This window comes from Carassius carassius, chromosome 37 (genome assembly GCF_963082965.1).
Source record: "Carassius carassius chromosome 37, fCarCar2.1, whole genome shotgun sequence".
Taxonomy (NCBI): Eukaryota; Metazoa; Chordata; class Actinopteri; order Cypriniformes; family Cyprinidae; genus Carassius; species Carassius carassius.
In genome coordinates, this window is record NC_081791.1 from 12,937,683 (window position 1) to 12,949,731 (window position 12,049).

Genomic DNA, 12,049 nt, shown 5'->3' on the forward strand with positions numbered 1-12,049 from the left:
ATATGGTAAACACAACATTTTACAAGATTTATCTGAAGTTTTAATGTTAACTCATCTGGACCTACCCACTTGCTCCTTGACTCCAAGAAAAAGCATGAGGCAGCAGAGGAAGTACAGCATACCTAAAACTAATGCTCCAGTCAAATAGGCTCTTCTCTGTAGAAACTAATAGACAAATGACAGTACTGTTCAAATGTTTGGAATTTTAATAAAAAAAAAAAAAAACTTATTTAGCAAGGATGCATTAAATTGATCAAATTTAAGGATATTGTACTTCAAATAAGGAACGTTTACTGAAAAGAGTTGCTCTACCATCTAAAGAGAAGGTGCAACCAAAAATCACAAATACATGTGATGGTTCTGCCTTTATCAGACAGGCCTGGATACTGGCTGAAGCGTATCATCTATTTTAACAAATAAAGCTGGATTTTTTTCAAGCGTGAGTGCTGCACCTCTTCTACTTCATATAAAGAACCGTGAAAAAACATATCACTTTTTTCAACTGTTTCCAACACTGATAATAATAAGAAATGTATCTTTAGCACCAAATCATATTTTTGAGCATATTATAATGATTTCAGAAGGATCATGTGCAAAGACTGGAGTAATGGCTGCTGAAAAGCCACCTGTGCATCACAGGAATAAATTAAATTATAAAACACATAGAAATGGAAAATTGTAATGATATGTCATATTACATAATATTTTTTTTATCAAATATATACAACCCTAGTGTGGATAAGTGACTTCTTTCAAAACATTAAATATTTCTTACTGACCCCATATTTTTAAATAGTAGTGAATATGTAAATTAATGGATATTCATACACTTTGCAAAATTAAAACTTGGCAATGTCAAAAACTTATTATGAAATGAGAAAATTGGGAGGGACAATGTTACCTTGTTTAAAGTGTCAGTTTCTGGTAATATAACAGAAGATACTTTTTGTTTTGACATGCAGTATATCGTTTCTAATATCAAAGTATGATATGTATGATATTTAGATCTGCAGGCACTGCATTCTCTGGTACAACAGTTGCAGAGAAAGGGCCTATGTATGCTCAACACTAAATTATGAATTTAGAAAAAAAACACACACTTCCATGCCCATTCCTGTATGGTGAGAGAGAATAAAGCCTGTGACATCTTTTCTCTTTTATACAGGAAATTGATTTCAGTTAAGGTAATATCCTATAAATCCATGTTCCTGCTTTCTATGTACAAAGTATCCTGCTTACAGATAATAATAAAAAAGGATGAATAGAAGAAAGTATGATCAACCTAGCTGCTGTTTGAAAACTATTTCCAACATTCATAGTTTTTCTTTCTTTCACATTCAATTTGTATGCACCATCTTAAGGTGCTCCTAACAGTAAGTTCAATCAAATTCAGATTTATGATTCATTTAATCATTTTGCAGATATTGACTGATATGTTTTTTGATGTGGAACATCTAATTGGCCTATTTCTTGTTTTTTGTATAATTGGAGATTTAAGATAGTTGACTTTGCATAAACATTTAGAAAGACACATTGAAGTTCTATCAACTGGCCACAATCGAATTGACTAAATGAGCTATTGGTACTTGGACCACAATAACTGCCATTTGCGGCCATATTTTCTTACTGTAACCAGTGGCTGAGTCTCGATCCTTCTCATTTCCCCCCAGAAACATGTTTAGGGATGAATATGGCACGTGGTAGGCTAGCACTAAACAAGACAGAGGGAGAATTAAATGCTTTGGATACAGTTTTGACTCATTATATCCTATAATCAAACACAGCTGTTGGAAAGCTGCAGGGCTGCGGGTCCCGATGGCATCCCAGGCCGTGTGCTCCGAGCATGCGCATTCCAACTGGCCGGTGTTTTCACAGACATTTTCAACCTCTCCCTCTGTCTGTCTGTGGTTCCCTCGTGCTTCAAAAAAATCTACCATTGTGCCTATACCAAAGAAAATCAAAATCACATGCTTAAATGACTGGAGGCCCGTTGAAGTCAGGTGGTCAGAATGGGCAACAATACTTCATCCCTGCTGACCCTCAACCAGGGACGTCGTTAGGCCTATTTTAGGGGGGCTGAAGCCACCCCAAAATGTTCCTAAGCCCCCCTAAATGATAATAAGAACAACAGTCAATAGCAATTCGATTTATCAATAACCGTATCCTCATTCATATTTAGACAAAACAAATGATATATATCCAGCTATGAAAAATAAGCGAAAAGTCGGAAGTTGGACAGAAGTACTAAGAGTCATTGTGCTATCAAGATGATGATTTCTTTTACTGTCTATGGGTGCGAGACCCGAGTGGGAGAGCTGTTGTTGACACTTTGAGGGCCGGCGTATGGTGGCCAATTCAAATAAGTCAAAAATACGTATAATACGAGGAATCAAGGAAATCGAACCGGGAATGGATCAGAGACTCTAAGAATGGGAGAAACAGGTGAAGAGGAGGATGATATGGAGGTAGGATGGAATATGGCCAGAACAGGAAAAAAGGTTAACAAAAAGGTAAAGAGGAAATATCAGAAAGCAGTTCAATAGCTAGTGAGGAAGAGGGGGATGAGGGCAATAATGTCAAGAGGGAATTTAGGATAATACTGAAGTTTAAAGGAGAGGTAGGAGTTTTAGGAGTTAATCCATTGACGTTGACGTATGAACTGAAAAAGCTGGTAGGAGAGATAGCCTTTGCAAAAGTGCTACAAGATGGAGCTTTAATGATAGCATGTAGAAATGAGGAACAAAAAAATAAAGCCATAAAATTAAAGACAATTGGGAAAAAGATAGTAATGAGTTACAGGTTGTAGGACAAGAGTCATGGGTGTACGGAGTAATAAATGGAATTCCGTTAGGAGTTACGATGGAGGAATTAAAAGATAATCTAGAGGGGGTAAAGGTCATAGAAGCAGTCCGACTACAAATGAGCAGAGAAGGTAGAAGAATGGATAGCTTGTCAGTACGTCTAAAATTGGAGGGAAAAGAAGTACCAGATCGGATTAAGTTGGGTTATATCAGTTAACCCGATAAGGCAGTATATGGCCCCTCCTTTGAGGTGTTATAATTGTCAACGTTATGGACATACTGCGTTAGTGTGTAAGTCTAAAATGAGGTGTGCGCATTGTGGAGGAGAGCATGAATTTGGGAAGTGTGGAGAGGGAGTTGGATTGAAGTGTTGCAACTGTGGAGGTAATCACAATGTGGCATATGGAGGTTGTGAGGTGAGGAAAAAGGCTGTGGAAGTTCAACAGGAAAAGTCAAAGAATAATGGGACATATGCTGAAGCTGTGAAAGCGGAAAATGATAGATATAGACAAAGTGGTACTGAGAGAGTGGAGTATGGGAAAATAAATGAAGGTACAGGAAGAATGGATGAAGGTAGAATACCAGAAGATGCAATGATAGTAACTAAGAGAAATTTTGTGCTCTTTATGGTGGAAGTAATTAATTGTACAGCGCAAACAGAAAGGAGAACAGAAAAGCTACAAAAAATAGTAAAGGCGGCAGAGAGATTTCTAGATATAAAGGGATTGAAATGTGAAGACATAATGAAAAACCTTACATAATCTCAGTCAAGTCAGGAATTAGAGGTAGGCTAGTATCGTTGCTCTATTACAATGGAATGCTAGAAGCCTATATGCTAATGGACAAGAATTTAAAGGGTATATAAACCAAATGAAAGATAAACCAGATGTGATATGTATTCAAGAGTCATGGTTGAATCCTAGATTAGAATTTGTTTTAAAAGGATACATAAGTGTGAGAAGAGATCGGGAAGAAAGAAAAGGAGGAGGATGTGTCAGTTTTGTAAAAGAGGGAATACCATATAGAGTTTTGGAGAAAGGGGAAACGATGGAATATATAGTAGTAGAAATATGGGTTGGAAATAAGAATTATGTTATAATAAACTTTTATAATCCGTGTAAAAAAATAACACAAGAAAGTATGGGAGCAATAAAAGGATTAAGAGAAAAAAAGAGTAATATGGTGTGGGGATTTTAATGCCCATAATACTTTATGGGGAGGTTTATTGACAGATATTCAATTCAATTTTTTTCAATTCAAGTTTATTTGTATAGCGCTTTTTACAATACAAATCGTTACAAAGCAACTTTACAGAAAATTATGTTTCTACAATATTTAGTAGTAGCTAGTAGTTTGTGCACGTTTGACAGGATTTTAGAAAAATAAAAATAATAATAATAATACAAGACGTAGTCAGCTAGATGATGAACGATCAATATTATTAATTAATAGTAATTATATGATGCAGTCACACATGTAGCAATAATTGTTAGTTCTGTTTGTTGATTCAAGGTTAGCATCATATGGGGTCCTCTGAGGGTCAGCATCATCTCTTCTCAGGTGTTCTGGATCCAGACTGGAGCTTGTGTAAATCCTAGTTACCACGGGATGTAAATCCCGTGGCAAAACATAGAAACAAAATAGAGACATCATTAGCATAGCTGCTGATCCAACAAAGTAAAATTAGTTTAACCCAAGCTAAAGAATAAAAATGCAGATGCAACTACACTCACAATTTAAGAGATACATTATTCGAATGCTTGGCGAAAGAGATGCGTTTTTAATCTAGATTTAAACAGAGAGAGTGTGTCTGAACCCCGAACATTATCAGGAAGGCTATTCCAGAGTTTGGGAGCCAAATGTGAAAAAGTTCTATCTCCTTTAGTGGACTTTGCTGTTCTAGGAACTACCAAAAGTCCAGCGTTTTGTGACCTTAGGGTGCATGATGGGTTGTAGCGTGGTAGAAGGCTAGTTAGGTACGCAGGAGCTAAACCATTTAGGGCCTTTTAGGTAAGTAATGATAATTTGTAACTGATATGGAACTTAATAGGTAGCCAGTGCAGAGACTGTAAAATTGGGGTAATATGATCATATTTTCTTGACCTGGTAAGGACTCTAGCTGCTGCATTTTGGACTGACTGTAGCTTGTTTATTGACGAAGCAGGACAACCACCTAGAAGTGCATTACAATAGTCCAGTCTAGAGGTCATGAATGCATGAACTAGCTTTTCTGCATCAGAAACAGACAACATGTTTCGTAGCTTGGAATATATTATTTTTATATATTATAATATATATTTTAGATACCTCTTCATTGAAGAGGTGATGGAAAAGGAGAATTTAGTTTGTATAAATGATGGAACAAAAACTCAAGAATCAGCAATTGATCTAACTATTGTTTCTAATGAATTAGGGGGAATAATAAATTGGGAGGTATTAAACTGTACAGTGGGTAGTGATCATTTTCCAATATTACGTACAATTGTAAATAACGAGATAAAGAAGATAAAGAAAGTAAATACAGGAAAGTGGAAATATGAGAAAGCAGATTGGGAAAATTTTGAAAGAATATGTGAGGAAGGATTGAAAATGATCAAGATGAATGAAAGAATAATAATTGAAAGAATATATACAGAAATAATATCAGTAATGCAGAATGCTGCTAGAAAATGCATTCCGAAAAACAAAGGAAAGAGGGAGGGGAAAATAGTTCCATGGTGGAATGAGGAGCAATAACAGTTAAGAGGAAAAGGAAAGCATTTAAAATTCTAAGGAAAACTCACAATTGGGAAAACAGGATAATATATAAAAAGGCACAAGCAGAAACTAGAAGAACAATAAGGGAAGTGAAGAAAGAATATTGGAGAGCATATTGTGAAGAAATTGGGAAAAATACTCCAATTGGGGAAATATGGAGTATGATTAAAAAGATGAGTGGCATTAGAAGAGAATGTGAGTATCCTGTGTTAAGTAGTGGGGAAGAAATAGCAATAAGTGATGAGGAGAAAGCAGAAATGTTTAGAAAAGAATTTTCAAAAATAAATAGTTCGAATAATTTGATGAAGGAATGTAAGGAAATGAGGGAGAAGTTATCAAAAGAACATCCATTTATTTTAGGGGAAAAAAGAGTAAAAAATAGTATTCTAGATGTGCCTTTTTCATATTCAGAATTGAAGAGGGCATTAAAAAATACAAAAGCGTCAACTCCAGGACAGGATGGAATTAGTAATGTAATGTTAAAAAAGTTAAGTGAAGAATCTCTTAAAGTCATTCTAGAGTTTTACAACAGGGTATGGGAAGAAGGGACGTTACCTAAGAATTGGAAAGAAGCTGTAATAATTCCTATTAGAAAACCAGGTAAAGATCCAAGTATTCCACTAAACTACAGACCGATAGCGTTAACGGCACATTTAGGTAAAGTAATGGAAAAAATGATTACAGAACGTTTTAATGTATCATATGGAGAAGAATAATTTATTTTCCCCATATCAAAATGGTTTTATGGACTCAATTATTAATTTGGATTCAGGTATAAGGAAAGCTTTTATAAATAAAGAAACTCTAATAGCAGTTTTCTTTGACGTAGAAAAAGCATATGATATGCTATGGAAGGAAGGTTTATTGATCAAATTAGATCAAATTGGAATAGACGGAAAATTATATAATTGGATTAAAGAGTTTTTAATGGAAAGAAATATTAAAGTAAAGATTGGGGAATATATATCAAGGAAAGGAATAATTGAGAATGGAACTCCGCAGGGTAGTGTCATAAGTCCTTTGTTGTTTATTATTATGATAAATTAATTTATGTATTTTCAACAATAGATAAGAATATAAATAAATCACTGTTCGCGGATGATGGAGCGCTGTGGTTTAGAGGTAGGAATGTAGAATATATTGTTAATAAAATGCAAGCAGTGTTAAAAAGTGTTGAGAAATGGTCTTATAAATGGGGTTTTAAATTTGGCATACTTGGCATACTGGCATACTTGGTTAATCTAAAAGGGCAGAAGGATAGTCATCCAACAAAAGGTATACTTGAAACATGTTGGGAACATGGGAAAGGGAAAGTTAACAATTTTGGTTGGATCATTAAGGATTTAGTTCAGGATATGAAATTAAATGAGTACAGTGTTATTCTAGCAGTAATATTACCAACAATACCATTATGGATATTACCTCAACCCAATGTAGATTTATTCTTATTGGAATCAAGGCAAGATAAAAATCGGAGGATGTTGGAGGCAGAGATGACAAAAGAGTATATTGGGAGTAAGTATGAACAATATGTACATGTTTTCACAGATGCGTCTAAGGATCCACAAAAGGAATAGGTGGGGGTAGCGTACATCATCATACCCAGATTGAAAGTGGCGAGAGGGGAAAGAATATCAGATCATGTATCTGTGTTTACAGGAGAGTTACTAGCAATTATGGTAGCAATTAATAAAATAAATGAAATGGGTTTAAGTAAAACTTTAATATGCTCAGATTCAAGTTCGGCCTTGATGTGCCTGGAAGCTCGGAAATCAGATACTAGACAAGAAATTGTTTTGGAAATCCTACAGATATTGTTCATGATGCAACAGGAAAATAAGATACATACACATACTGGAGTAGCAGGAAATGAAGCAGCAGTCAAGTTAGCAAAACAGGCTATGGCAAAAGAAACTATAGATATGGAAATTAAATATAGCAAATTAGAAATCAAATCAATAATTAAAAGGGAGATAAATAATAATTGGCAAATGTACTGGGACAATGAGGAAAAGGGTAGACATTTACATTCAATACAACCAGTGGTAGGTAGAGGAAGGAAGGAATTCAAGTGAAAGAAGGAAGAAAGACTGTATTATTTCTATATTAAGATTGGGACATACAGGACTTAATTCAACAATGCAAATAATAGGGAAACACCATACAGGTTTGTGTGAATGATGTGGAATAAGAGAAACAGTGGAGCATGTACTAATTAAGTGTAATAAATATTCAGAGGAAAGAAGTAAGCTTAGAGAAGAACTGCAGATGGAAGGTAATCAGCAATTAACATTAAGGATAATTTTAAATTCAGTAGAAGGGGGCAGGTTAATAATAAAGTTTTTAAGAACCAAATTGATCCATAGAATATAGAAGGGTTATAAATGTATACAATTTGTTTTATACAGTTAAATTATTATACTACTATCATTTTTTTTTTTTATGTAACATTATCCCTCTCTGGAATGAGATGGACTTTGCCGTAGATGGAGGAGCTGAACACGCAGCAACATTGAAAGCACGAGTCCTGATTGTTCTGGTAGTGGTGATCTAGTCCAGTGGTTCCCAAACTTTTCCATTCCACGACCCACCTAGACAAGTGTAATATATTTCACGACCCACCAAAATATTAAAAAAAAAAAAAAAACAACGAGTGAAATTACTTTAAACCTAATCTTACTTAAAATTTTTATGACAGAAATTAAGTATTTAAGAAAAATAACCATTTTATTTTAGAGTACAACTGAAAATTTCACTACAAATTTACAAGTTTTAATTTTTGTTTACTGGCGTTAAAATATGTAGTGTCCATAAAAACGTGAAGCAGGCTCACTCCAGTGAAGTGTGATCTGCGCTGCTGTGTTTTGTTGCATTCATGATCCTTCCGTGTGTGTCGGCGAGAACGGAGCACAATCCAACACTTTTTTAGAAAAGCATAAGAAGCAAAGCAGAACTATCTAAAACAGTTTGGAGATTAAAATAATTGTGAAATAGGTAAAAAAAGACCGATTGAACCTTTTAATGACATTGCTCTGAGACCTTCAAAACACGCAACGCACACGGACTTAATTGCAATTTGAAAATCACACTAAGGATATTGCAGTTCATTATTAATGTTGGTGGGCTATATCGTTGTGATGAGTGGGTTCCCAGTTCCCGCCTCCTTCTTCCTGTGATTGTGAAGATTTTAATGTTTTACACTGGTGCCGAAGCCAGGGAGGAAGGAGGGGCGCGCTGCCGAAGATCCTTCGCCGCTGGGGTGAATCCGCAGTGCCATCGAGCAGGGCGAAGGAGTCTGCCGCCGAGGGTGCTCGATGTGGTGGGCTGGAGTGAGTTGCCGGGGGGGGGGGGGGGGGGGGGGGGGGGGGGGGCGAACTCACTCCAGCCCACCGCCTCGATGACTCCTTCGTGGAAAGAGGTGGGAACCGGCGGACAATCAAACAAAGTTTTAATAACCAAATAAACACAAAACAGCGCGACAGCCCCTCTCGGATGACTGCCGTGCACAAATAAAAAACAAACACAAAATAAAACCCAGGCCTGGTCCTCTCTCGTCCTTCACTGTCATCGCTCCTCTTTTGTATCTTTCCGATCTCCTCCGTGGTTCTTGAGACCGGTGAGTGTTGCTCATTTCCCAATCACTCCACCGGCCTAGCTCTGTTCCCATGGCACTAGGCCCCGCCCCACTCGTCACATTCGTGCAGCCCTAGACTGAACTGTGTTAGTGTCTGTGTGTCATTGAAACGCAAAATTAGCTGCAGCCAAGTGACTTTGTGCGACCCACCTTGTTCCATTCCGTGACCCACGAGTGGGTCGCGACCCACAGTTTGAAAACCCCTGATCTAGTCTAGTGTATTTTGTCTCAGATCTATTACCCACAGTAGATGGCGGTAATGCTCTTTTTAAGAATGCGAACCGCCAAATAAGCACAAAGAAGAAGAAGAAGAAGAAGAAGAAGAAGAAGAATCAGAAGAAGAAGAGCAAGAGCCCCAGTACTTTCGATTTGCGATCTCGGTAACAACACGTGATTCCTAAGGAATATATTCGGATTCTGACCACATCATGGTACGTGTGGCTAATGGGATATCTAAGCCTGAAAAAAGTATGTATATAGCGGAAATGTTGGAGTTAGCCGTGAAGACGCGCGCTGTCAGACGTGTTCCGGTTTAGCAGAAGCAGATTAAAGTGCTGCCGCATTAAGAGTCGTTATTATCACTGGAGAGAAAAACGATGTCCGAGTCTGACATATAACTAATGCGAAGTAGCTACTACTCTTTGTATTTCAGTTCGATTAGTGTAATTTTGTTCGTCAGACTATGAAACGTAACTTCCGTGTTTGCACCCGTAGGTCAAACATGTCTAGTAAAAGTAAAATGTCAAAAACCCTGATTGGGTCGGTCGGAGAGCTGTCATATTCACAGCCTAGGATTGGCTGGTTTAACCCTGCTCATAGCTGGGTTTAAAGAGGTCATCACCTATTTAGCTGGTCACACTGGGAGGCCACCTTAAACCAGCCAATCAGTTAGTGTTGGTTTTAGCTGTATTTATTATTTTATTCAGCAGAATGTGGTAACTGGTTTCTAGGAGGTTCAAGCTGGTCATACCAGTTTAGTGGTCAAACTGTTTTTCGGAGATTATAGCCTAGCTGATAACCAGATAAATATTTCACCGCTGGATCGGAAGTGAATAGTTGTTCCTCTGTCAGTGGTCAGGTCTGCAGGCAGATGTCCCTCTAGCTGTGGTTGAGGAGATCCTGCTGAATCTGCCTGCTCATCAGGTGGTGCGAGTCTGTCGTCTGGTGTGTCAGGAGTGGAAGGAGCTGGTGGACAGTGCTGCACACTGGAGAGAGCGCTGTCGGAGAGAGGGGATCCAGCCGTGTGATGCTTCCAGAACACCAGAGGACTGGCGCTTGTTTTACTTTTTAACTAAGAATCGACGTAACTTGCTCAAGAATTCCAGAGCAGAAGGTGATTCATATTAATATCACTGATGTACTATTGTACTTTTTATAAATATTTTGAATTATTTTTTAAAATATATTTAATGTTTTCATTGTATTTTAGTTGAAGAAAAAATTTCGGTTTTGTCGTAAGTTTTTGTTTTATGTCTGTACCTTTTTTTTTGTACTAAAAGAAAATAAGAAAGGTTGCCATTGCAAGTAGTTGAAAAAAAAGCTTTATTTAACTGTTTTTATTTTTATATTTTTTTTTACAGTTTGCATTAATAGGTTGGAAAAATAAGTGTCTTCAGAGAGCTTTATTTGCTGAGTGTGTTTACACACACACTGAATTTCTCTTGGTGTCAGGAGCTTCCAGTACAGAACGTACACACCGTACAGAAATGCATATAATTCAAGGTCATGTCTTTATTAACATGTGAATTGTTTCAGTTAACATCTCTTCTCTTCTCTGATGTTCTTATTAGATAAACTTAAAGGATGGAATATTGTAGAGAATGGAGGTGACTGCTGGGCTGCAGAGGAAAACAGGAAACCATTTCCAGATGATATGGTCACAAAATGTTTTGTAACATCTTTTGGGTACAACTGATATTTTAAATCTCATAAGAACATTTTGAACTTATTTATTGGTCAACATATGAAAATAAATCAGCAAGCCAATCCACACATGAATCACTGATTAAAAATGTGTCCTCAGGTTGTGTTTGAAGCAACAGCTGATTGATTTGAAGAAAGAAGGCTACAGTGCTGCTTTCATGGATCAACTGCAACCTCATATCAGAATAACAGACTGGTGAGCATTCACCCAAACCCATTTCAAGCTTCTATATCTTAGGTCAATTTCATTCTTTTGGTGAATTTATCATTGCAAGATTCTGCAAAATTACTTCTTCGGAACATAAAGAATGTGCTCCATTGTCGTTAGGACCCTGCTGATTACAAGAACATCATCTTTTGTGTTACTGCCAAACCAGGTTGTAATATAAAAAGCAGATTTACGTGATGTCTTCTCTGCAGGTATGCGCCACGCTTTGATTGTGGGTGTCAGTATGAGATCAGTGTAGAGCTGCTTGATCGGAAGAAAAAACCTATCTGTACTTTTCAGCCTGAGAAAATTTTTTTTGAACAGTGGAATGATGAGCCGTGGTGTCAAGTGAGTAGCATAATACTGACCGTCAAGTTATCCCCCTACAATCAAACTAGCAGTCTAGAATTCATTCTTTTTTTTTCTTTTTTCTGCTTTATTTCAGATGACACATGTCTTTAAGGATTATGGACCTGGGGTTCGGTTTATCCGTTTCACGCATGGAGGAGTGGATACAAAGTTTTGGGCAGGCTGGTATGGGATACGAGTCACTAACAGTAGTGTGGAGATCTGCCCAGCTAAAGAGAGATAATGTCTTATTTTCTGAATCTGTTCTGCTTTGAGAAATGCGGTTATATGTAACCTTCCCTCAGTGTTGCACGTGATTTAAAGTTTATTATCTCTCAAACATTCAATTACATTGAGACTGAGAACCTTAAAGGGATA

General features: G+C 37.0%; 1 protein-coding gene across 2 annotated transcripts; it reads left to right on the top strand.

The window, feature by feature from the left end:
• Window positions 1-9,488: 9,488 nt before the first annotated feature.
• On the top strand, window positions 9,489-11,994 carry LOC132117698 (F-box only protein 6-like). Of its 2 annotated transcripts, none has more exons than XM_059527011.1 (6): window positions 9,489-9,623; window positions 10,264-10,525; window positions 10,983-11,097; window positions 11,216-11,311; window positions 11,536-11,671; window positions 11,769-11,994. In XM_059527011.1, the coding sequence occupies exons 1-6, from the start codon at window positions 9,621-9,623 to the stop codon at window positions 11,913-11,915; spliced, it is 759 nt and encodes a 252-aa protein (XP_059382994.1). In that variant the 5' UTR covers window positions 9,489-9,620; the 3' UTR covers window positions 11,916-11,994. The 2 variants fall into 2 exon arrangements, with proteins under 2 accessions (XP_059382994.1, XP_059382992.1); XM_059527009.1 differs by having other exon boundaries at window positions 9,528-9,660.
• Window positions 11,995-12,049: the final 55 nt, after the last annotated feature.

Bases quoted from the DNA above. Each gene is read 5' to 3' on its own strand.
- LOC132117698 (XM_059527009.1), top strand. From the start codon at position 9,637: ATGGGATATCTAAGCCTGAAAAAA. The intron at 11,098-11,215 runs GTACAACTGATA...ATGTGTCCTCAG, and splicing joins TGTTTTGTAACATCTTTTGG to GTTGTGTTTGAAGCAACAGC. The intron at 11,312-11,535 runs GTGAGCATTCAC...TCTTCTCTGCAG, and splicing joins CATATCAGAATAACAGACTG to GTATGCGCCACGCTTTGATT.